We start from the raw sequence: 27,199 nt of genomic DNA, 5'->3' as shown, positions 1-27,199 counted from the left end.
GCCCATCTGTGGCTCTGGTTTGAAATGATTAAATCTGACACAATTTTTTTAAATATATATTTTAAAAGCTGCTGCAGAACCCACTTCCCCAGCCTTCCCCCACCAATGTCCATTGATTCCTCCAGGGAGCACTGCTGTCTTTGCAATGACAGAGTTGAGAGAGCCTCAGGCACATGTGTAGGGTTGCAAAATGTACAGTAACTATTTAATGGGGATATTCCTTTTTTATTTTGCTTTTTTTTTCTCCACTATCTCCTTTCTCCTCGATTCAGTGCCTTATTGCTCAACCTGTTCTCCTATTCCAAGATAAAATGTTCCATTCAATAGCTTGCACATCTGGCAACCCTACAGCCATTATTCAAAGCTGTTGAGAAAGTCACTGCTTGCAAACACTGCTGAACTGAACATTGGGGGGGGGGGGGGGGGGGGGGATGCAGATATTAAAGGGAAAACTGTAAAGGTTTTGGAGCACCAAATATCATATAGCCACCTGTGCTCCACCTATGACCTGGAACTATTCTATGAGCTTTGCAAGATGAGGTGCCCTTACACAGGAACAGTTTAAATATGGTGTTCTAGAGTGACTTGGCTAAAGTAGTGTGGTTGCCATGTTAGTCCACTTTGAAGGTAATGAATAGAAAGAAAAACAGAAGAAAGGAAAATAAGTTGGTCCAAGAAAAAGAAAGATTTCACCTTAATACATTTTTGACAAGCTTTCGAAGGCAGAACCCCTTCTTCTTCTGGACACATACAAGCAAAAGATGACAATATCAGAATATATATATATAAGTGAAACATGAAAAGCATTCCAGTGAGTCTGAAGGAAAAAAAGAGCGGGGGAAGAAGTGAGATACAGGGAGATATGAATGGATATCACAAGGTGACAATGCACAGTATAATTTTATGGTTCATAATGTGACAGGAAACCCAGATCCTTGATAAGTCCTCTGAAGTGGGTGTCAAAACATTTCATCAATTTAACTTCTAAGGTCTTACATTCCTGGATTGTTTAACAGTTTCCGCTTGGTATTCTGACCATAAGGCCATTAATGTAGTGCCCAGATTCTGACAAATGTGCGGTGCTTGTGTAAGTCAATTCTTGTCTGTAGCATCTGTCCTGTCTCTCCAGTGTAGTACCCGTCTTCATATTTTCTCCATCAAACACAACATTTGAGGAACAGCACAAGTGGGATTCCCTTTATATTAAAAGTTTTTCCCAGAAGGGTAATTTTGGGGTCCTGTGATTGAAAATATGAATCAATACTACGAATTTGAACAGGAATACTGTTCCACACTTTAATAGCAATGTAACTGAAAGCTATCATGAACACACCTAAAGCGAATCCAACTAACAGGTGGAAAACACAAATTTAAGAAATAATTAGATCAGGTTGATTAACGAACTGTCAGATAAGTTAACAGAGAGATATGATCCAAAGGGCAACACCCATTAAAAAAAAATCTTATATATAAGGAAAGCCACCTTAAAATCAACTCTAGCCCTCACGGGCAACCAGTATTTGAAAACCCCTTAGCAGTTTGCTTTCTAATTCTGTAATCTTTATGGTGAGTTAAATTAGCAACAGTTTTGATAGCAAATAGTGGTATGTGACGTAATCTTTAGAACTATAAAATTAATGAATGTAAGTGATTTGTTTCTTAAATATTTCCCGGGTTATTTTCATAGATGAAACTAAAGAAAATGTTCTGGACAACAAACTAGAGCTGTATCAAATAGCATCTTTTACTATTTGACCAAATTTGAAAAATAGGCATTGAGCTTTAGCATAACAAATAATAAAAGAAGCAACGTGCAATCAGAAATCGTGTAGTAACAGCGGTTAGTGTATCTGGGTTTTAAAAAGGTTTGGACAAGTTCCTGGAGGAAAAGTCCATAGTCTGCTTGCTCAGGGATTGGTAGCATGGAATGTTGTCAGGATTTGGGTTTCTGCCAGGTACTTGTTACCTGGCTTGGCCACTGTTAGAAACAGGATACTGGCCTAGATGGACCATTGGTCTGATCCAGTATAGCTACTCTTAAGTTCTTATGTAATTGCTCATTTGCAGCTTGGTATATTGCAGGGACTTGTGCCATTCTTTTCATTTTGAGCTTTTGACGAGAGTTTGATTTTCACTACTTTTTTATTCACATTTGCTGGTTGTCAGAAGGTCTGCATGGTGGAGCTGGGAATATCGCAGAAAAAGCTCAGAAAGAAAAGAATAACACAAGTCCTTGCAATATACCAAGCTGTAAATTGAACAAACATATCACAGGACTCCATAGTCACCCTTGTGGGAAAAACATTCAGTATAAAGGCCTCCTACTCATGCTCTTCCTCAAATGTTGTATATGATAGAGAAAATGTGTAGAACTCTGCTACGTATACTAGGGAGACAGGACAGATGCTACAGACAAGAATCAGTTCACACAGGTATCACATCAAACATCACAAAGCAAGCAAAGGTGAAACTTCTGTGGGTGAGCACTCGTCAGGAACCGGGTACTGCATTGATGGTCAGAATAAGAGGAAACTTGAAAAACAATCCAGGAATGAAAGACCTTAGGAGTAAAGATGATAAAATATTTGACATCCACCTGACAGGATGTGACAAGGATCCAGGTTTCCTATCATATTATACTGTGCCTTGTCCTTTTCCAATACCCATCCATCTTTCCCCGTTTCTCAATCCTTCCCCCACCACTAGTTTTCACTTGAGACTGTCATTGGAATGCTTTTCAAGCCTATCTTATACATATTCTGATATTGTCAGCTTTTGCTCATACTAGACTTGAAGAAGGTTCTGCCTTCAGAAGCTGTCAAAAATATATTTAGTCCAATAAAAATCGGTATCACTATTTTTCTTTCCTTGTTCTGTTTTATTTCTATTTATTACCAGAGTGACTTGAAATCTGGTAAATGCATTGGGCTCAACTGGAGTCCTTTGACAATTTAACCTCATCAGACCTCATAAGAAATTGCTTGTTTCTTTCTTTTTTAATTTAGAAAATGAGACCATTCTGACGGCTGTCTGGAGACAGTCTCTCTCTCAAGTGCTTAATCTCTACCCTGAGCCTAAATGTTTGCAAACTGTTGAACTAAAACAGGAAAATAATTCCTCTGCCATCTCATGTAAACCAAGCAGTGTCTGGAAGAAAGAAGAGAATCCTAATCTAAACAGGCCTCAACTCAAGGCCATTTCTAGGATGAAAAGAGGGCAGGAGGATGCTTTTGAGCAATGATCATGTGAAGAATAGGCATTTCTGGAGACCTAACCGTGGTACTGGAAACCACCTGTTGACACATCCCTTCCCATCTTGGCCACTGACAGACGTCCCACTGCCAGTTTAACACAGACAGCAAGGGAGAAAGAAAAAGACTTGAAATCAGGAAGACTCTGTATTCTACGAGTATCAGGAATCATCATACAATTAACTCCATGCTGGTCAATGGTGTGGGCTACAAGGAGGAAGTATTCGGTTTTATTTTCATAAAGGAACATCCCCGAAAGGGGGAGGGGATAATACAAAACATAAAAACTTTATATATAAGGTCTAAATTAAAATGTGCAGTGCCTGACATTTCACAGTCTTATTTCAATGGCTTTGACAATTAGTGGAGAGCGATTCTGGTATCCAGAGCCACTGCTCAATGCCAGGTAGAGTTTTAAATGAGCAGAACTTCATGTTTAAGGCATCACCTTAAGGGCATCAGGACATCTTCGGCCAGTCTGGTTTTCAGGATATCCAGTGAATATGCATGAGGTAGATTTGCATACACCGACTGTGTGCAGATCTACCTCATACATATTCATTGTGGCTATCCTAAAAACCCAACTAGCTGGGAGCATTCCAAAGGCAGTCTTAACTTATTACCAGCGACATATCCTCCGTATCATTTGGCATAAAATATGACAGTGTTTGCCAGGACAGAGTCTAAAGCTCATTACTAATACAGTTTGATGCCTCAAAAGAACCTCAAATCCCTCAATATTAATTCATGCACCAGCAAACCCCATAAGACAAACAGCCTTTCATTCCCACATCCTCTGGGGTGAGGGAAAGCTTGGTGCACGGTATCTGAAAAATCCAAAAACTATGTTTTGTTTTTTTCCCCTAGAGGTATTTAGTGACAAATCTAACACTAAACACTTCCAAGTCAGCCAATGAACTGCTTAGAAGTGGTTTACCATGTGACCCCCAGCTTGTGCAGTGCATCTGGGACCCAAGGCCATATCCCCCTATCTCCCTTTTACATGGCGAGTCTGCAGCATTACCTTTGTAGGTTTCTTTCAACTGTGCTATTTATGTGTTGCAAAAGCAGCAGTATCCTAATGCATTTACTGAAAGAGCACCAAAGTGTCTCTGGGCCATTGGGGATCTGACATGTCCATTTCTTATTACTTTTTCTTACCACTTATAAAAGCTGATGGAAACGGTCAGTACGACTCTTTCAGGAGCTGACACCAGCAGACGATAAAACAGCTTTGCCAAATTAGATCAGTTCCTTTGAGAATCATTCTAAGTCGTAACACAATGTTACTGAGCAGTAACAGGAGTACGAAAAATGATTTTTAACCCACTGAGCAGCTACATGTATGACTAGAAAGTCATTCAGCGACCACAGACGGGTAACCTTGAGGCCTCACTCTGACAAAGTGAATTATTGCTTAATGGTGGAGGGTGCAGCCCCAAGGAGAGAGACACCTGATCCATAGAACTAGAAGATGGCATTTTAGGCACAGACCCAACCACCAAATTGGTTTGCTCTATTGAACAGAGTCTGGGAAATAAAACCCAATCTGGTATCACATAAGGCACTGAGTCATCACATTTCTTAAGCACTGTCTGTTCTTGCACACTTTAAAGCAGCTTCATCTCAACCCACTTTTAGGGAACTCTGGAAATCAAGTGTCTCTAATCAGCCTTTAATTGGCATCTAACAAATTAGCAATTGAGAGTTAATTAAACAGAAGAGTTAACTGACTGCTAAATAATATTTAAAAGGGCTATTGCTATTTAATTAACTGGTAAAGGCTAAGTTTCAGTACCTCAAATAAGTACCTAATTGCAGCTATTCAAATAGTATCAAGTAACACTGAATTTTTTTTTTTTTTTTGCTATTTGGTGGTAGAAAATGCTAATCTAATGCCTATTAGAAACACCTGCTTTTAAAGGGGGTATGCACCAGCTCTGCATTGATAAATGGGCCACTTACACTGATTCCATCTCAGCTCTTGCACAGAAGGCAGAAGGGGCTGGAGCTCAGTTTGTCATCAAAGAAAAGGGATTTAAAAATAGCTTTTAATTCTTTTTTTTTTTTTTAATGAAGGCAGATCCTCTGTGACCTGAAGGCTCACTGAGTAGCTTATACCAATTAATCTTATCCTGAAAAGGTCTCTGTAGTTACCTATTCTGGAGACAATGTTTTGATCAAAATGGTTCAAATCTGTGTGAGTAAAACGGGGAGAACATTCCAGTCTATTTCCGTGATTCAATTCGGCATATTTCAAGATGATTTCTTATGCTGTTGCAGTGTAGGACAGTGTGGTTTTGCACATACAGAAGGAGAAAATTCCTTGGACAACAATGTAAAGCCTGCACTTAAGCATCTGTCTTTGCATTAAATGAAGCAGCCAGACTTTCCCAGCAACAGAGCTTCCTCATGTTCATGTTACCCACAAGGCTCCCGCACAGCACTGAAGAGCACTAAATACTTCTGTAATTTTAGTGGCTGACTCCTCAAATATTGTAGCGTTTGCCATCTATCTTGTAATCCAGCCCGGGCAGCCACTGAAGCACCATTATAGTTTTTGTGTTTGTGTCATTTGGAGAGTAGCTTGGTTTTCACAGTAATAAACATGTTTTCACTCAGAGCTAATATATACAGACACACTCTGTGAAGAGTGAGTGTGTGTGCAAGCTATCCATATACACATGTACATATTATGAATACATATATACATATATATATATCTATATACACACATACACACACACACTGGTTTGATATATATACACTTTCACTGCAAATATGAGATTGACTTACAGCAAAAGAGCAACCATGTCTGGAAGGTGCTTTGCACTATGACCCAGGAGTGTTTTACACCCCCATCATCTTCCAGTCAATACCCTCAGACACATTCCTGGTTTATACAACTTGCTGAAATTTGTGTGAACAACAACTTGAACTGTTTCGTGCCTGCAGTGTGCTGCCTGTTCTGGGATGTGAGAACATGACATCAGGCACACTGGAGACGGTTTTTGGCTAGCCTTTGGCTTTAATATAGTTTTGCTCATTCTATTGAGAACGTAGGCCCGAAATTGTTCTGGAAAGGAAAGCAAAAAGGTCATATTCATAAGGTGTTAAACATTTACCAGCAATCAGTAAACGCAGAACTCCTTAAACCACCAATTTCCAAAGGCACTGCACAAAGAGTACCAGAAAAAAAATTGCTTTAACTGCTTCGGCACGCTTCATACAGTGACTGGGCAGAAATGCTTAATTATATATATATATCTAGCAGTGATCACCATACTCCACATATATTCTGTGTGGCACACTAGTTTACACATGTTTTAAATGCTACAACTAGTATTCAAAAAATACAGGGACCACCTGGTTTACATATTAACCCGGAAATGTTTTAGCCTTTGAATTGTCTGGCTGCCTTCATTTGTTACGATATTAATCTCACCTGTGTGTGTGTATATATTTATACACACGAAGACACTATTTTTGTATTAACCAGAATTACATTTATCCCTTCATTTCTATTACTCCGGTTCAAGAAATGTATTTGCTGCTTTATAAATGACTGTGGAAAATGCTAAAGCCTCAACTCCCGTCCAGGTTGTCAGCCAGTTGTAGCAAGTGAAACAAATCATGCGTTGTCCCATCAAAGTGACTTTTCTTTCATGTCACATTTGTGGAATGATGCTTCTACGGCTGGTGTGACAACATAACAAACGTTCTGATGACACACAGATAAAAATGCTTGGAAAATGTACAAAGAATAGGTATAAAAGGAAATGTATCATTCCTCAATCATAAAAATAATAAAAACCCATGACGTCCTACCATATCCACTGAATGGTGGAAGACCATTGTTTCATGTGGTGCATCCTTGAAAAAGTAGATTCGCCCCAGACTGTCATGGCCCACAAACATGTGGTATTAGAAGCAGAGCTGACACTTTTCACTGCGTATCGACTCACACAATGTAAACACACACTTGGTATCACAAGTTAAAAGTAGCCCTGACTTTCTTTGCTGAGATTCAGAAATAGCCCATTTCAAACCAAGCAGGAGAAGACCACAGCCAAACATAAAATGGAGTAAAACCTGCCAGAGAGCTGGCTGTCTTGAGAATGCCAGGGCAAGGGGTAAAACTGTTTAAAACCTTTGTCTTAAAAGCCCTTAGACAGAATGTTCTGACAAACAAGATCAGATATGGACCCCCTCCCCCGATCCCTCAGCTAACCTGCAACTTAACCATAACCGCAAAGCAGTGACTTCCTACATGAAACAGTGAACGATATGAACTTGCATTGTGTAAAAAAAAAAAAGAAAGAAAAAACATTGTTGTGTCTTTCATACTCCAGGCCAGTGAGTGATTCATCGTAGCGGACTGCCAGGAGAATAAATATTTTCTTCTTAAAGTACTAGTTCTGCATCTCCACAGAGGAGGTGATAGTCAGCAGTCTCTTATAAAGGAGAGGAGAAGACTGTCCTTGGTTTGCCTCAGATTATGGCAGGAACTTCAAAACAAACAATTAACACCATTTAACTGATGTCTAATGGAAATTCCAATGCTTCCTCATGTGATCCAGTCACATGACTCGATAGGCTAGGTCACCCGCTGACACAACTGCCTGTCAAATGAAAAATAAATAAATAAATAAAAGATATAGATATATTACCTTTGACAAAATCTTATGCTTTCTGTTACTGTTTGGGGAGAGCAGTGGGAACAAGATTTTCTCCTTCTCCCTGTCCTCTTTCTAAATTGTCAAAACTCCAGGTCCATAGGATGGGATGGATGTAACACAGGAATTGTAAATCCAGTCCTCAGGACACAACCAGTCAGTCAGGGTTTTAGGATATCCACCATAAATATGCATGAGATAGATCTGTATACAATGGAGGTAATGAATGCAAATTTATCTCATACATATTCATGGTGGGTATCCTGAAAACCTAACTGGCTTGGTGTGTCCCAAGGATTGGGAGGAGAATAGAGAATGACACGAGGGAGGGGGATAGAACCAGTGGGGGCAGGGCAGGGACAGAGAGTCTGAGGTGACGGGGCGGAAATGGGGACAGATCCAAAGGGGACTGGGACAAACTTTGTCCCCATGTCATTTTTTACTTTTAAGCCGGTTAATGAACTGGACAGTTATTTACATTTGAGTGATGCAGACCACCATATTTTGATTTTTTGGTAAAACAAGCAAACATGCTGGCCACAACTAGCAAAATTTGCATGGGAGATCCTGTACATTCCTGCTACCAGCACATCTTCTAAGAAGACATCTTCTATTGTAGGAAGGACTGTGGAAGACAGGAGAGCTAGACTGAACCCAGAGACTATTGATGACTTATTCATCCACAGATTAAAAGATTGTTAACAGTGCTTCATAGGGCATATTTCTCCCCTGCTAGGGCATACAGAATGGGTTGTATTTTGTACCCCTGGACATTTTAACATGGTGGATTAGGATTCCTTGGGGTAGCAGAAGTCAGCTATTGTTGGAGTTAGAAGGGTAGAGGGTGTGAGTGTTATTATAGCTGCTCGTTGTTACTATTGTTTTCTATTTGTGATTTATAAACAACAGTTGCACCAGATATTGTTCCTTTTTATACTTTAATAAAAATATTTAAATATAACATCATAAGTGTTCAAGGCTTCCACGGGGATGGGGCAGGGACAAACTTTGTCCCCGTGTCATTCTCTAGTGGAGGACCATTGGTATAACGTTTCCCAAGCCATAACTGAATATAGCACCAGAGTATCCACTGTGGACCAAAATCATCTCCTTCACGCATCCAACCAGATCCCAGCAGGCACAATCTGGTGGAGATCTGAACGTTGATCTCCTGCGCCCAGCACAAACTACAGCCAAAGCAAAATTAACCAAGAGTGATACCATAAGAGCCAACACTAATTACCCCATCCCTGGACACCGTCAACAATGTGCTCAATACTGGGGGTGTTCAAGCACTCGTGGGGCTGGCTCCTATGACTGATACAATTCATCACAAGTCAAGCCTAAAAATGGAGACTTAAAGCAGCAATTGCTCCAGCACTAACGTGATGGTATTATTACAATGTTTGACATCTTTGTAACAGTCTGTTCCCTTGACATAAATGTGATCTCTGGTACAGTGTTCAGTACAGCACATATTCATTTAGGCAAGCATTAGTAGAAAGGTTTCTTCCAATCTCTTCTCTGAAAGAAGAGGCACTAAGAACAGAGAGTGAGAATAGCTCCTTGTCCTCACCACTATACTAGAAGAATCGGGTCAAATTTTGTACAGACTGTAAATGCCTTATGGTCTTTATTCTCATCTCCTGCTCTCTGTTTCTGTGTCCCTGCTTCATCACCAAACATGGATGGGGGGGGGGGGGGGGGGGTAGATTCTGGGAGCAGAGAGGAGTCATATGTGTAACAGAAATATTTGTGCTTTAACCTAAATGAAATATCAATGTGGTGTTTAAACCGGAAGAGGTAACAGCTCTGGAAACTTAGATAAGCTGGCAGAGAGGAGCACAGGTCTGATCTAACCCCAAAGCATAATGCTTTCGTTACTAAAATGCCTGTGAACACAATAGCTGTGCAAAAGTCTGTCCTCTAAGAGCAGAGATGGGAAGAAAAAAATGTAAATAACTGAGGGTACAAGCTTGGAACTAGCTTTCTTCTCCATGCTGAAATGCAGCCATTTACCTCAACTAATAAAAGCTCCTGGTTAACATAAAACTTACTGTGACATAAAATTCGGTTTGTAAAATAAGAATTATATCTTTCTCTTACTGGAGGGTCTTGGAAGTTCTCTCTCACCCTTCTCCCTCCACCTCAACAGAAAGAACCCTCAGCCTGGGCATGTCCTGGCATAATTAATATGCCAAAATGACAGCATATAAAGACCATATGGTATGAGAGTGCATTGTTTGGTGCGTAACAGATTGGGAGGTAGTTAACCCAATTTTATGGGACAAAGGAAGTTGCAGTTCTCCTGCAAGAACAGGGGAAACGAGGTTGAGGGGGAATTATCTTGAAGGAGAAGATGGTAGAGATCTGAGGAACCTTCAATACAATACTCACTGAGGGTTGTAAGAACCAAGGCCTTCAGTAACAGGCTCATTTTTTACATAGGCAGTGAGGGGGGAAGAAGAAAGACGAACAAGGGGAAGGGGTTAGTAGGGAGGGGGAGATGGGGGTGCCTCATAAAATGAAAAAATTGTATTGTATATGCCTGATTGTTGGATTGCATTTATTTTCACAAATTGTTTGGAAGATGTTCACTTGTTGCACATTCTTTATTAAAGGTATTTCATCTAAAGACCATATGGTGTATCCAGTCTGCCCACCCACACCCACTACTAATCTCTACTATCCCTTCTTCTATTGTGGGGTAAGCACTAATTCCATTGTGGAAGGTGTCCAGTAGGGGACCAAGGAGAAGTGCAGAGTTTGTGCCAGTCTTATGAAGAATTGTTAGGTTCTTCTAATGACGACAGCCATAAACTTGGAGGGAATGAGCTGTGAATATTATCTGTTATCTGTAACTCCTGAAATTAAATGTACTATATAGGACCTTAAGACTAGACATGAAACCAGGCATAAGGGAGGAAATGTGTGTGTAGTATAGTCAAAGATGCTAAGGTATGCTGTAAATGTTACAAGCAATGTATGAGAAAGAAAGGAGAATACCATTTACCAAATTTGTGATCATATAATAGAATGTGCTGTCATGCTGATTATTTTTAATAAAAAGCCGGAGCTGAGAAGGGAATTCAAGTGAGTCAAGCAAGGCTGCTAGACTTTGACTCTGTGGGACTTGCTTCCCTAAAGCTTTTGCTCACTTGCCTGTATATTTGGTGTTGTTGTGTCTTATTCTCTCATACAGATCTCGGACTCTGGGAGCTAAGAGCTGAGGTAGGATGTGTTACCCCCAGGTTAGATCAGAACCACAGTCAGCACCAGTTAAAAATGGAGATAAACAACTGTGCAAGACCACAAGCCAGGTACAGACACACAACAAACTGCATAAGCTTGTCAGTTATAAATAATCTAATCTCACAAGTCTATGAATAAAAAAACCTGCTCTTACCATTCTCACCTCCTTGGAGGAGGGTACAAAGAGGGAGCTGAGCCTTGCTGGCTGGCCACGATGGCTGTGGAAGAAAGACCTGTGGGAAGAAAAAAAAAGACACTTCTGTGTTTTCTGATCGACTTGTTTCTAAGAGAGCCAAACCAAACCACAGAGAAATCTCTGCCTCCTAAAACAAGTGGGGTGAGTAATAAGCCCTCACAGTCACATATCACTGGCAACAGGATGCCATCGGTCAGAATATACATCTAGACGTTGAGCGTCTAAACCTTTTATGCAAGTTATTTAACCCTCCATACGTAAGATTGTGTGCCTATTAGGAAAAGAGAAAGCACCCACGTATAATAAATGTAAACTGCTTTGGTTGTACCACAGAAAGGTGATATATCAAATCCATGACTTTTTATACAAATAAGACTATTTTAAATCTAATTTGGAGGGGGGGGGGAGGTAGATGTGTTATAACAACTTCCTTCGACACCCAGTTTCCAGCCCAATTAGAACTCACCTATGCATTACTTACTATCAAGATGGGATGGATGTCAAATATTAGGACTTCACAAACCCTCAACTCACAGAAGCCAAGCCCTCCCCCATTCTAATATTTTCTCCAATAGAAGCTGTAGGTTCTATTGGTAAAATATGAAGCTACATCACAGCACTTGCTGTCTATTCTCTCTCTCTCTCGCTCATACAACAAAGCATCAGGATCTACACAGGTAAACAGTGCACCCAAAACATTTATGGTAGTGTATGTCATGACTGGTGCTGGAGTTAGCAGAACAGAGGCTGATAAGAAAAGCAGGCTGAGAATCAGGGAAGCCAGGGTTCAAATCTCACTGCTGCTCCCTATGATCTTGGACAAGTCACTTAACCCTCTATTGGCATACCTAGTGGACCTGAATGCAACTCACCTTAAGCTGCTACTGAAAAAGGTGTGGGCTAAATCCAAATCCCCATTCTGAGGCATTTTCAATAATCAGTGTAGTGCAGGGTGGGATTTGCACCTTGAAGTTATCAGTCTCACTTACACTCTGTAAGTAGAAGCGCCCACTGGTCCTGACTACAATAAGAGTTAATACAAGAACAACTAACGCTGAAAGGAAAACTACAATTCCATCATTTATTTATTTACCTCATTTAGCTCACATCTTTTCAGAAGTAACTCAAGGTGAATTACATTCAAGTAGGAAACACATGACAAAGTACCGCCAAGCCCTAACAGCAGCCAAGAAACAGTATTTCTCTCAATGCATTGAACAGGCTGCCAATTCAACCAAGCACCTGTTCAGCATAGTAAACAGACTACTGCACCCCCCACAACAGATCCAGCCTGCCCAGTCAAAACTGAACTGCAATGATTTTGCTGCATATTTTGCCAACAAAACTAAAAATCTCCACCAGGACTTACAGGCAGTCCCACTCAGTCTCAAATCAGCTAACCAGGAGCATTCAAACTCACCCTCTCCTGACACAGACTCTCTTAATCCAATAACAGAGGAGGGCCTTGACAAAATCCTAAGAGACCTTCGACCAACTACTTGCTCCCTCAACCCGACTGTCAAGAATAGTGCAAGCACGGGCCTCATAGAAGGTGTGCCTTTGCTAAAGAAAAACCTTGACCAGGTCAAACTTGAAAATTACCAGCCAGTATCTAACATTTCTAGGAAAACTTGGAGACAGCAACTGACTAGATCCATATCAATCTGTATTCAGACCCAGTTATGCATGGGCATAGGTTGACTGTTTCAATTTGGGGGGGGGGGGGGGGGGGCTTGGCACATTTGCATATTCATTTGCATATATACTACTACTAATAGCATTTGTATAGCGCTACCAGACGCACGCAGCGCTGAACACTTGACATAGAGAGAGTGTCCCTGCTCAAAGAGCTTACAATCTAGGTAGAACAGATAGACAAGACATAGAATGGGCAAGGGAATTAATATTCATTATGGCTATTAATAAAAACAAAAGCACACACGCATCAGACTAAAATGCTGAATATGAAGCCAGCATATCAAAAACAATAGGGCCAGACACTTTATGAAACAACACAAAACCCTACAAAAAGACACTCAAAACCTATACAGAAAACAACACACAACAGTCTTAACTCACCTATGAAAAAACAGTGCTATAAATTTTAAACTGGACCCTAGAGCACCAATATACCTGCTACTGGAAAACTGTAACAAACTGGACTGTTACACATTCCTACACAAACACTACATGCTAGCAGAATCAGTCACGCCAGTCACATATGCAGAACATGGACAGACCCTCATGTGATACAAAATTGGGAACCACAAAAAACATGCCCACAAAAACTGAAATATAGATCTCTTCAAGAAAGCCAGACTCTGTAAGCAGTGCAAATACTGGTAAAAGAGAAACAGAAATGTATTTTTCTCCTGTACTCTGCAAAATACAACAATACGAAAAAAATGTACATTTCACAAAGCAGGCACATCTTAGTCCTTAAAAAGCATTAAATAAAAAGAATGTTTTCTTTTCTACCTTCGTTGTCTGAGCATTCTATTTTTCTAGTTGGTCTGGTCCCAGTCTCTTTTCCACGTTCCATGTATCAGTCTTCTCCTAAATTCTTTTCCAGGTTGACTTTTCCATTTCTTCACTCTTCTCTTGCCTTCTTCCTGTCCTTCTCTGCATCTGTCTGGCACTGATCTTTCATTTTACGTTCCCCCCCCCACCCCCCACCCCCACACTTTTCTCTCACTCTTTTGTCCTTAGTATCCATCTACCTACTGGCTTTGACCATCTCCCTTCTTATTCCCTCTCCAGCACTCCCATTCTCCCGTCTCTCCCTTACCCAGTCTCCTGAATTCCTCCCCCATCTTTCACCCACTTCATTAGTCCCCCATTCCCATACTCTGTACTCACCCCCTTTGCCCTCATCTACCCTCCATTGCATATCATCACCCTATCAGTCCCAGCTCCATCCATGTCTCTCCTTCCTTCCCTTGCCTCCAAGACCACTCTTCTGCCTGTTACCTTATACTCCATGCCCAATAACTTATCTTTCACCATCTTTTTAACCCCTTTCTTCCCTAACTCAACCCCCTTCAGAGACTTATCCCCTTCTCCTATACCCCTCACCAGTACCCCAATCCCTTTTCAATGTCTCTTATCCTTTCTCCAGTCTTCCAGGTCATTCACATTATGTCTCAACCATTTCCCACATCATCCCTTTTTCTCATATCCCTCATTTCACATCCTGCTTCTTCCCCTCTCCCACCCCCCAATCCCATCCATCTCCTGCTCCTTCTTCTCTGCTCACTACCCCTCCCAGTCTCATCCATCTCCTGCTCCTTCCCTCTGCTGTGTCCCACCTCTCCCAGTCCCATCTTCTGCTCCTTCCCTCTGCTCACCACTATTCCCAGCCAGTCCCATCCATCTTCTGCTCCTTCCCTCTGCTCACCATCCCTCCTAGTCCCAACCATCTCCTACTCCTTCCCTCTGCTGTGCCCCACCTCTCCCAGCCCCATCCATCTCCTGCTCCTTCCCTCTGCTGTGCCCCACCTCTCCAAGTCCTATCCATCTCCTGCTCCTGCCCTCTGCTCACCACCCTTCCCCTGTCCCATCCATCTTCTGCTCCTTCCCTCTGCTCACACGACACCACCCCTCCCAGTCACATCCATCTCCTGCTTCTTCCCTCTGCTGTGTCCCACCTCTCCCAGTCCCATCTTCTGCTCCTTCCCTCTGCTCACCACTCTTCCCAGCCAGTCCCATCCATCTTCTGCTCTTTCCCTCTGCTCACCATCCCTCCCAGTCCCATCCATCTCCTACTCCTTCCCTCTGCTGTGCCCCACCTCTCCCAGCCCCATCCATATCCTGCTCCTTCCCTCTGCTGTGCCCCACCTCTCCAAGTCCTATCCATCTCCTGCTCTCTGCTCACCACCCTTCCCCTGTCCCATCCATCTTCTGCTCCTTCCCTCTGCTCACACGACACCACCCCTACCAGTCACATCCATCTCCTGCTTCTTCCCTCTGCTGTGTCCCACCTCTCCCAGTCCCATCCATCTTCTGCTCCTTCCATCTGCTCACCACCCCTCCCAGTCTCATCCATCTCCTGCTCCTTTCCTCTGCTGTGCCCCACCTGTCCCAGTCCCATCCATCTTCTGCTCCTTCCCTCTGCTCACCATCCCTCCCCAGTCTCATCCATCTCCTGCTCCTTTCCTCTGCTGTGCCCTACCTCTCCCAATCCCATCCATCTTCTGCTCCATCCCTCTGCTCACCACCCTTCCCAGTCCCATCCATCTTCTACTACTACTACTACTTCTCTCCTTCCCTCTGCTCACACAACACCACCTCTCCCAGTCCCATCCATCTCCTGCTCCTTCCCTCTGCTGTGCCCCACCTCAAGTCCTATCCATCTTCTGCTCCTGCCCTCTGCTCACCACCCTTCCCCTGTCCCATCCATCTTCTGCTCCTTCCCTCTGCTCACACGACACCACCCCTCCCAGTCACATCCATCTCCTGCTTCTTCCCTCTGCTGTGCCCTACCTCTCCCAATCCCATCCATCTTCTGCTCCATCCCTCTGCTCACCACCCTTCCCAGTCCCATCCATCTTCTACTACTACTACTACTTCTCTCCTTCCCTCTGCTCACACAACACCACCTCTCCCAGTCCCATCCATCTCCTGCTCCTTCCCTCTGCTGTGCCCCACCTCAAGTCCTATCCATCTTCTGCTCCTGCCCTCTGCTCACCACCCTTCCCCTGTCCCATCCATCTTCTGCTCCTTCCCTCTGCTCACACGACACCACCCCTCCCAGTCACATCCATCTCCTGCTTCTTCCCTCTGCTGTGTCCCACCTCTCCCAGTCCCATCCATCTTCTGCTCCTTCCATCTGCTCACCACCCCTCCCAGTCTCATCCATCTCCTGCTCCTTCCCTCTGCTGTGCCCCACCTGTCCCAGTCCCATCCATCTTCTGCTCCTTCCCTCTGCTCACCATCCCTCCCCAGTCTCATCCATCTTCTGCTCCTTCCCTCTGCTCACCATCCCTCCCCAGTCTCATCCATCTCCTGCTCCTTTCCTCTGCTGTGCCCCACCTCTCCCAATCCCATCCATCTTCTGCTCACCACCCCTCCCAGTCCCATCCATCTCCTGCTCAATCCCTCTGCTCACCACCCTTCCCAGTCCCATCCATCTTCTACTACTACTACTTCTCTCCTTCCCTCTGCTCACATGACACCACCTCTCCCAGTCACATCCATCTCCTGCTCCTTCCCTCTGCTGTGGCCCACCTCTCCCAGTCCGGGCTGTGCCCCCTCCCCCGCTTGGCCACGAGCACACAAGAACACTTCGAGGACTCGGATCGTTATCCTCTTCCCATCCTCTGGCGCAGCAGTCTTCAATCTTTCTGTGCTCCCGGCAGCATTAGTGATGTATACACGCTGCCTTCGGTCTGCCCTGGAAGCCTTCTCTTCAACTTCCTATTCCCGCATAGGTGGGACCAAGGGACGCTGCAAAGAAAAGGCTTCTGGGGCAGTGCAAAGGCAGCGTGTATATATTGCTAACGCTGCCAGAAGCACAGAAAGATTGAAGACTACAGCGCTGGAGGGAGGAAAAGAGGGGTTAGATGGAATCGGCGATCGGCAATGCAGGGGGTAGCAAGCTGTTTGAGGGGGGGGCACTGCCTCCCCCTTGCCCCCCCCCAAACTACGCCCTTGCAGTTATGGAACAGAAATGGTTCTCGTATCCCTACTAGATGATCTTCACAGAAACCGAGACAGGGGATTTGCCTCAGTATTAGTACTGCTAGATTGCTCAGCAGCTTTCCAAACCGCTGATCATGGTATCATGCTAGCATGACTGGCAGAAACAGGTATCAACGGAACAGTACTTGCTTGGTTCAGATCCTATCTATCAAACAGGCAACAGTCCATAATGTTTGACAGCATCTCATCGTCACCATGGGAACTGATCTGTGGGGTACCACAAGGATTGATACCGTCACCTATTCTGTTCTCTACATACCTCAAGCCACTACTGAGCTGATTTGGTCAGTGAACAATATGTTTTATGCCGCTTATCCTAGAAATAAGCAGTGGATTTTCACCAAGTCCATTTTAATAATGGCTTATGGACTTTTCTTTTAGGAAGCTATCCAAACCTTTTTTTAAACCCCGCTAAGCTAACTGCTTTTACTACATTCTCTGGCAACAAATTCCAGAGTTTAATTACACACTAAGTGAAGAAATATGTTCTCCGATTCGTTTTAAATTTACTACTTTGTAGCTTCAATGCATGCCCCCTAGTCCTAGTAATTTTGGAAAGAGTAAACAAATGATTCATGTATACCCATTCCAATCCATTAATTATTTTATAGACCTCTATCATATGTCCCCTCTGCTGTCTTTTCTCCAAGCTGAAGAGCCCTAGCCGCTTTAGCCTTTCCTCATAGGGAAGTCGTCCCATCCCCTTTATCATTTTCGTCGTCCTTCTCTGTAAATTTTCTAATTCCACTATATATTTTTTGAGATGTGGTGACTAGAATTGCACACAATATTCAAGGTACAGTCTGACATCAATACAAGAATGGGCTAAAAACAACAAACTTTGCCTAAACCCAAGTAAAACCAAGCTTCTATGGTTCCCCAACACAAGCTGGCACATACCTGAAATCAAAATCTCTTCTGGAAAATATGAACTTCCCCTCAAATCATAAGACAGGAATCTTGGATTACAGCTAAATTAGGGTTACCATATTTTTGTCCTCTGAAAGAGGACACGTTACACCCCTGCCCCGCCCACACCACGTCACTTTTGGATCCTCGCCCCGCCCTTTCTCGCTCTCACCCCGCCCCATCACATATTCCCCTCCCCCCGGGGCACATAGTCCCCTCCCCTCCCCCAGGTCACATATTCCCCTCTTTCCTGCCTGGAGCTCTGCCTTGCCCTGCATCCTTCTCGGTCTCGGGATTCAAAATGGCCGCCAAGAGTGTGACTAGCCGGACAAACAGGCGGGCGGGCAAAATCCGCCCGATGCCCCCCGACATGTCCTCAAAAAGAGGACATGTCCGGGGAAATCCGGACATATGGTAATCCTAAGCTAAATTCAACACTTACTCTGATCCCCCAAATCCAAGCAACCTTCAAGAGCTGCTTCTATCATTTGCGACAACTATGCTGCATCTCTCCTTACATTGAGAAGACAAGTCTTGTCTCAGTTGTGCATGTCATGATAACATCAAGACTAGATTACTGTAATGCACTCTACAGTGGTCTGAGTACAAAATTTCTGCACAAGCTCCAATTGATTCAGAATGCTGCAGCAAGACTAATAAATGGTTGCAAACGATGTGACCACATCACACCATTTTTGCAAAAACTTCACTGGCTACCAGTACAATATAGGGGTAAATTTAAAACTCTGTGTCTGTTTTTCAAGGTCCTTAAAGAAAATGGCCCAGAATACTTGACGAACAGAATCTCCCTCTACACACCTCCAAGGTCACTAAGGTTCTCCCAAGGAGTATCCCTAACCACACCCTCACCAAAGGATATCACATAATGTTATACCTGCCAGTGAGCTTTCTCCAGAGTAGGCCCCACACTCTAGAATGGGCTCCTTGAAAGGCTTCACTTAACACAAGACTATCAATCAGGTCTTTAATGGAGTCACACACACACATACACGCAAGGAGTGACACTGGCTATATAGCAGGACAATGTTTATCCACTCCTACCCTAGCTAAGAATTTTCAAGCACCATTCTGACTTCATGTGCAACTTTCTTTAAATTAGTACCTTATTTCTTACTCCTGGTTACTGTTTCATCTTTGCTTACAACTTATGCTATTTTATTGCGTATTGTGTTAACACTGTAATGTAGTATACTATGCCATACCTTGTACTGTGATTTGAATATTTTTATTGCTGTAATTGTTTATTGCTTATGTTGGACTTATTCTTGCTGTACACCCCCTTGAGTGAATTCCTTCAAAAAGGCAGTAAAAAAAATCCTAATCTAATATGATAATTCGCACCTCCAATGTTCTGAAGCTGACTCCGTGGCAGCGAAGCCGTGTAGTGTTCGTAGGGTTCGTAATTGCACTCACGATCACTGTCCCGCCTGCATGGTAATGCGACGGCAGAAGGAGAAGCCTCAGCCGTCAACCAATGGGAGGGCGGCTATCATGATGGAGCAGGACCTGGGCGCTAAGCGGGCAGAGTCGGCCAGGTTGTGGCGGATTGAGCAGCTGCGGTGCTGGAAAGGCTCTGAGACCGAGCTGGTGGTGTTCCCATCACCGTCACTCAGAGAAGTACGTCCGGGTGAGCCTTACAATGCTGACCCCCCTACAAGCCCCCCGCTCCCAGTTCGGCAGTCCCGCACCCCCCCTCTAACATTCACACAAACACCCACGCTCCGAGTTCGCCCCACACTCTCACACTTTCACCACACACCCCCCAGCAGCACTGACTCCCCCTCCAAGCACCCAGCCACCCCCTCCCAGTTCAGCAGTCCCCTCTCCACCCTCCAACTTTGCTGCACCCGTGCTCCGAGTTCGCCCCACACTCTCACACTTTCACCACACACCCCCAGCAGCGCTGACCCCCCCCTCCAAGCACCCAGCCACCCCCTCCCAGTTCGGCAGTCCTCTCTCCACCCTCCGACTTTGCTGCACCACGATGGATGGAGGGAGGGGGCAGGGCACACAGGACGTTTGCTGCATATGGATGAATGCAGGGGAGACAGCATAATTGGTGCACACGGGACACACACTACACTCTCTCACTGACACAGACACACACATTCTGTCTCCCTCTCAATCACACACACTCTGTCTCTCTCACACATACTCACCCTCCCTCACACATACTCACTCACTCTCACACATACTTACTCCTAACAGTTCCCTTAAAAACATAATTGCCATTACAGGACAACCTTGCTAGCGCCCGTTTCATTTCTTTCAGAAACGGGCCTTTTTTTTACTAGTTAATTAATAAGTACAGTACGTACTGTCCTCATCTCACAAGGCTTACAATCTACGTTTCTATTTGAGGCAATAGAAAGTTATGTAACTAGTTCAAGACAAGGAGCAGCAGGAGGATTTGAATTGGGCTCCCCTGGTCAGCCTGGTGCTCTAACCATTAAGCTTCTTTTGCACCCAAACCTGACAAAGCGCATACACGGATAGAGAGAATCATGAACTAGAGTGTTCTCGAGTTCAATGCAAGTGTTGAGTGACACTAGGTGGACCTTTGAACCTAGGGGTTCCCGAAAAGTGGCCCTTAAGGATGAGTGCTGGGAACTTCTGCTCTAGACCAGCAGGTCCTAAGCCAGTCAGGTTTTCAGGATACCTACAGATAATATTCAAAAGATAAATCTGTATGCAATGGCAGCAATACATGCAAATCTCTCTCATGTATATGCATTGTGCATATTTGGAAAATCTGACAGACTGGGGAAGCACTGCTCTAGAGCATTCCCAGCCTTGGCTGGCATTAAGAGCAGGAGTGAAGCCAAGCAACAGAGCATGGGACATCTGCAAAACAAAAAAACACAGCCCCAAAACATGGAGATGTTTATTTTATTGTATGGATGTTTTGGAAACTCTCTCTGCAGTGGTTATCAATGGGGAAATCTTGTGAAAATGAAAATGAACTCTCTTACAGAGGATGCATTCAGCCAACTGCTGGCTCCCATGTGAGATGGGTAATGCATTCGATATACTGCCTTTCTGTGGTACAAGCACAGGTACTACTTTTTTTTTGTCCCTAGTGGGATTACAATCCCTAAGTTTTTGTTCCTGGGGCAGTGGAAGGATAGGTGACTTGCCCAAAGTCACAAGAAGCTGCAGTGGGAATTGAACCCAGTTCTCAGCCCACTGCACTAACCATTAGGCTACTCCTCCAAGGACTGGGTTGAGACCCCCTGCTCTAATGATCATGGTGCACAGATTCATTCTCAGCAAAGCCAAATGAATGTAGAGCAAGATTTAGAGCTAACCTTGTGTTAAAAGTCTCACTGTCTACGTTAGCAAACTTTTTTTTTTTTTTTTTAATCGAGTCATCCATTTACAAAATGGACAAAACCCATATATTAGTCCTTTTATTACCAGTGTATATTGACACTGTGGAACAAAAAATGATTAAATTTTAGCAATCCGTTATTTATCATACTTTAAGCCTTCTCAGCTAAAAAGGTTGCCGAAAGTTACTTTGAAAGCAAGAAAGAAATTACAGCAAGCTATACTATGACATGATGGAAAATGCCTTAAGAGGAATATAAAAAGTAGCACTGCAAAACACAGAATGTATACTGTGACCTCTGCTGGGCAAAACGGAGCACTACAATACAACCACCAGAAAGAGAAAATGACAGGAAATTTGTATCTGCAAAGAAACAAGTGCACAGCTGAACCACATTTTTCTATTCTGGTCTACTAAAACCCAATTCAAAGCGGCTGTTCATCTTGATTGGTCATACTTATAATGGTATCAATTTTCAAAGGATTTAGGCGACTATCTTTGGGAATTTGGCACCTAAATTGGCCCCTTTGAAAAACAGTAAAGACTGAACGCCTAAATTTAACCTCCTATAAAGTGGGTAGTGAAGGGGAAGTACATAGGGAGGGGTAAAGATAGGCAAACATGATTTTCACCAGTACACACCTAAGTTAGATGCCTAAAAGCCCCATCTAAATTTTAGGAGGATTTTCAACCAATATTAGATAATTTTGTTTTCAGATGAAAATGACTCTAAATGTAGAACCTAAAATAGAGTCCCTTAAATTTAGCCCTGCATTTCATTTGCTAAGATCTAGGAGGTCATTTTTAAAGAACTGCATGGCATCTACATGTGTACATGCCACAGATTTGTAGATATCGAGTTTACATATGCTGTTTACACATGTAGTTGCTGTGGGATGCATAGTTTTCATGAGGCCATGTTCTAAGTAGGGTTTAGGCAGGCCAAAAAAAAAAACCTCTGCATACATTTCCCATTTTACAGTGACAATACACATTTTAAAACCTTTTCCCCCATCAGCATTCACATCTAAGGGCTGCTTGTTTGGGACCAGGGTCTCAGATGGTGATTAAGAGGATAATTGTTCTTATCTTAGTGATGACTACTGAAAAATGTAAAAAATCTCATGTATGCAGTCATGTGAAATCTAGCACAGACTTGTTGGTTCTTACATTTGTAAAACCCCAAATACTGCTGCTGGGTTTATTTTGAGCATTATGCTTCTGAAATCGGTGTTCCCTCTGTATGTTCCCAAATAGGAATTGGAACATTCAGTTAAAACATTCACAATTCCCCCAACATTTTAGAAAAAGCTCTCCTGAATGCGGAGCCTTTTGGAAACCACTAACTATTGAAACCAATAAACAGGAGTCCTTGAACGAAATGAATCCCCAGAGTTCACTGGAATCAATATATAAGTCCCGTGTCCTGTTTTTCTTAGGGGAAGAAGAGCTACAACTCCACATATGTAGTCAAGCAAAAGCAGGACTAACACAGCCTGTTCAGTGTGATATGGGTGAAATGGAAACCCTGAGGCAGCACTGAGCTCCTAACATCTAAAATATGAATCACAGTTCCTTTGTTCTTTTCTTCTTCCCTGACATTTTTAATGGCGCTCCTTTCCTAATATTGTTTTTAATTGTAGACCATCTTGATATATTGAATCGGAAGGCGGTATAGCAAATACTACTACTACTACTACTTAACATTTCTAGAGCGCTACTAGGGTTACGCACATAAGAACACCAGTGTATCTGCAGGTACATACAGAGGGAACACCGATTTCAGAAGCATAATGCTCAAAAAAAAAACAGCAGCAGTATTTGGGGTTTTACAAATGTAAGAACCAATGACTACATGTGCAAGTGGCAATCTAACAAGTCTGTGCTAGATTTCACATGACTGCATACACAAGAAATTTTTTTACATTTTTCAGGTGGTAGTAGTAATCACTGAGGTAAGAACAATTGCCCTCCTCAATCACCATCTGAGACCCTGGTCCCAAACAAGCAGGCCTCAGATCAGATGTGAATGCTGATGGTGAAATGTTTTAAATATAGGTGTGTATTGTCACTGTAAAATGGGAAATGTGTGCAGTTTTTTTGGCCTGCCTAAACCCTGCTTAGAACATGTCCTCATGAAATCTATGCATCCCACAGCAACTACATTTGTAAACAGCATATGCAAACTTGCTATCTACAAATCTGTGGCATGTACACATGTAGATGCCATGCAATTCTTCAAAAATGACCTCCTAAATCTTAGCAAATGAAGTGCAGGGCTAAATTTATGGAACTCTGTTTTAGGTTCTACATTTAGAGTAATTTTCAGCTCCATGTGGGCCTAGACGTTCTCCCAAGCTTACCTGTTGCATAGGGCAGCTGATACTGCCCTGGAAGCAATGAGTATCCTAAATGGTGGTGGTGATGATGCGTGGACATCAGACGCTGAGAAGGGGAGGTCCGTGGCCGATCGGTATTCCTCTCTCCACCTCCAGGTCCGCCAACACTACTAGAGACGCCAACTACCCCACCACCTCCAGGTACCCCACAACCACCTCGATCCCTTTCCTGAGACGACTTGTCATTTATCTGCCATAAGAAAGAAAATGGTCACTGAGGAATTTGCACTCTTGATAATGTAATGGCCCGTATTCTAGGAGTTAAAAAAAAAAAAAAGGATTTATAACACCAATTGAAATTAGAGAGTATCTAAAGTATACACTGGTGTATATATGGAAAAAATACATGAAAAAACACATTCACTTGTTTTCTTTTTTCCTTTCTTCTTTCTTTTTGTTCCTTTTATTTAAAAATGAGGAAAAGACCTCAAAGACCGCTATCAGTGATACTGAGGCTCAAGTTAGAATGTAGCCTCTCAACATTGTGCTAGGTCAAAATATAATCATAGGTCAAAAACCTCCACATAGTTTGATAGTATCAAAAAAAAAAAACCCCACATTCAAATCTTTCATTCCCATCAATGTGAACTATCAAACATGTAGTATATCCAAAAATAGAAAGAAACAGTAAAATCACACTTAAGACGCTGATTTGTATCTTGTAAAGAGTTGGCAGCACTGTCCAATTCAGTCTTCAAACTGTGATATCAATTGTATGCATCATAACTAGCGATACAGCATTATAAATCCTTCATGGAGGTCTGCTGAGGTCCCGACGGGGATCCATTTCGCTAACGGCTTCTTCTGGAGACCTCAACATTATTGAACTAGTGCTTGATAGTTCACATTGATGGGAATTTAAGTTTTTAATGTTTTTTTGATACTATCAAACTATTTGGAGGTTTTTGACCTATGATTATATTTGGACCGAGCACAATGTTGAGTGGCTACATTCTAACTTGAGCCTCAGTATCACTGATAGCGGTCCTTATGAGGTCTTTTCCTTCTTATTTTTAAATAAAAGGAACAAAAAGAACAAAGGAAAAAAGAAAAGTAAATGTGATTTTTTTTCCTGTAATTTTCCATATATACTCCAGTGTATACCTTATTCTACGATATCCATATATTCCTGGAAATTAGTTTTCAATTCATTACATGCTTCAAGTTTCTCATATCTAAAGGATTCAGACCACAGCCATAATCAAGACAGTGGAAACAACCAGTATTATCATGGTCTCTCTTGCTTTTCATTTCAGTTTTATGCAGCATTCCCTGAACACCCCAGACTGCCACAAATCACGCCACTGAGCACTGGAGATGAAAGGGCCCCAGGTTCTTGTAGAAGTAGGAAGAGACCCATCCCTCTCCCGGTTAGTGCTCTGCACTGACTGACAGCACCACGAATATCTTCAAGACTTGTGGACCAGAGATGCAGATCTCACGCAATGGATTAAAGAGGTAGGAGAGGAGGAGTTAAAATGATGTGGGAAAAAACTACAAAAGAGTGAAAAGGGGTGACAACGCAAGGATGAAAAGTAGAAAGCAGAAAAGGGAAAAAAAGAAGTGAGAAGGGAAGGAAACAACACGGGTTTCATGGATTGTGCAGTATTTCCTTCTGGTGGTGATTTGGCAGTAGTTGCCGGCAGGTCACGGGAAAACTGTTGCTCAGATTCAGATTTTTGATGTAACATAGTGAAGGACGGCAGATAAAGACCTGTACGGTCCATCCAGTCTGCCCAACAAGATAAACTTATTTTAAATGGTATGTGATACTTTATATGTATATCTGAGTTTGATTTGTCCTTGCCATTCTCAGGGCACAGACCGTAGAAGTGTGCCCAGCACTCCCTGAAGCTAACGTTGAAGTCCCTTAAAATTTACCCTCCAGCCCATCCCTATCTATTCAGTCATGATCAGGACGTAGACCGTAGAAGTCTGCCCAGCACCGGTTTTGTTTCCCAATTACCAGCGTCACCACCTAATCTCCGCTAAGATTCTGTGGATCCATTCCTTCAAAACAGGGTTCCTTTGTGTTTATCCCAAACGTTTGAATTCCATTACTGTTTTCATCTCCACGGCCTCCTGCGGGACGGCATTCCACATATCCACCACCCTCTCTGTGAAAAAATACTTCCTGACATTACTCCTGAGTCTGCCCCCTTTCAACCTCAATTCTGGTCCTCTAGTTCTACCACTTTCCCGTCTTCGTAAAAGGTTTGTTTGCAGAACTGTTCAGAAGGGCATACCCCACCGACCCAACATAAAAAACCTGGACATTTGCGACACAACATAACCAAAGATCGTAACGGACATATCCTAACTCTTCCTTTCCTTCACTAAGTTCTCTCCAATTATCTTTACCATACCTTTATCTCACTCTACCATAATATCACCTTGATATTACTTGCAAATTGTATTTGTTCATACCGGAATTGGTTAACGCCGATTACGGTACTATGTAAGCCACATTGAGCCTGCAAAGAGGTGGGGAAATATGGAATACAAATGCAACAAATAAATAAATACCTTTCAAATATTTGAACGTCTGTATCATGTCACCCGTTTCTCCTTTCTTCCAAGGTATACCTGTTCAGGTCAGCAAGTTTCTTCTCATACAGTTTGCAATGCAAATCCCATACCATATCTGTAGCTTTTGTTTGCACCGCTTCCAGTCTTTTTACATCTTTAGCAAGATACAGCCTCCAAAAGTGAACACAATATTCCAAGTGGGGCCTCACCAACGACTTGTAGAAGGGCATCAACACCTCCTTTCTTCTGCTGGTTATGCCCCTCTCTATGCAGCCTAGCATCCTTCTGACCATGGCCGTCACCTTGTCGCATTGTTTCTTCACCTTCAGATCCTCAGACACCAACACCCAAGGTCTCTCTCCTGAGTCAAGCTTATTAATCTCTCCCTTCCTATTTGGTATCTCTCTTTAGGGCTTCTGCACCTCAAGTGCATCACTCTACACTTCTTGGCATTAAATTCAAGGATACCCCAAATCAAGAATATCATAAAGTCGCACTGGCCCATGATGCGACTACATGGCATCCCCACGATCACGCAATCTAGGAGAGCTACTCAAATACAGGCAACAGGATCCGGCCCCTGGCCACAACAGAGGGCATTTTAAATGCCAAGGTTGTATTTATTGCCGTTATGCTTGGGTCACTACTCAAATTACTCATCCATTTACCAACCGCACCATACACCTGCGGGAAAGAATGGACTGTGATACGACACAAGTCATCTATGGCATCAAATGCCCCTGTTCATTGTGGTATATTGGACAGACAAAAAGGAAAATCAAACAGAGGATCGGAGAGCATCTTAGTAATTTGCGTACACATAAGAAGGAAGCTCCATTGGTGGGGCACTGGGACCTGATGGGATACCGGGAGGAAGACTTGAGATTCGTGGTATTAGCATGTCTACGGCAACCACGGGGGGGGGGGGGGGGGGC

At 43.0% G+C, this 27,199-nt stretch overlaps 1 protein-coding gene across 1 annotated transcript in view; it reads right to left on the bottom strand.

Annotated features, from left to right (window-relative positions):
• Positions 1 to 2,016: 2,016 nt before the first annotated feature.
• Positions 2,017 to 27,199, bottom strand: part of ZNF609 (zinc finger protein 609) — a 431,776-nt gene continuing 406,593 nt past the window's right edge. Inside the window, exons 8-10 of the mRNA XM_030188106.1 lie at positions 23,700 to 23,925; positions 11,334 to 11,412; positions 2,017 to 7,873 (exon numbers count right to left, since the gene is read on the bottom strand). Coding sequence (XP_030043966.1) covers positions 11,339 to 11,412; positions 23,700 to 23,925 — 300 coding nt within the window. The 3' untranslated portion in view covers positions 2,017 to 7,873; positions 11,334 to 11,338. The remainder of the gene's footprint in view (positions 7,874 to 11,333; positions 11,413 to 23,699; positions 23,926 to 27,199) is intronic.

Source organism: Microcaecilia unicolor, chromosome 1 (assembly GCF_901765095.1).
Source record: "Microcaecilia unicolor chromosome 1, aMicUni1.1, whole genome shotgun sequence".
Classification (NCBI taxonomy): Eukaryota; Metazoa; Chordata; class Amphibia; order Gymnophiona; family Siphonopidae; genus Microcaecilia; species Microcaecilia unicolor.
Note: the sequence above shows the minus strand (reverse complement) of the source record. Positions and strands in the feature narration are given on the sequence as shown.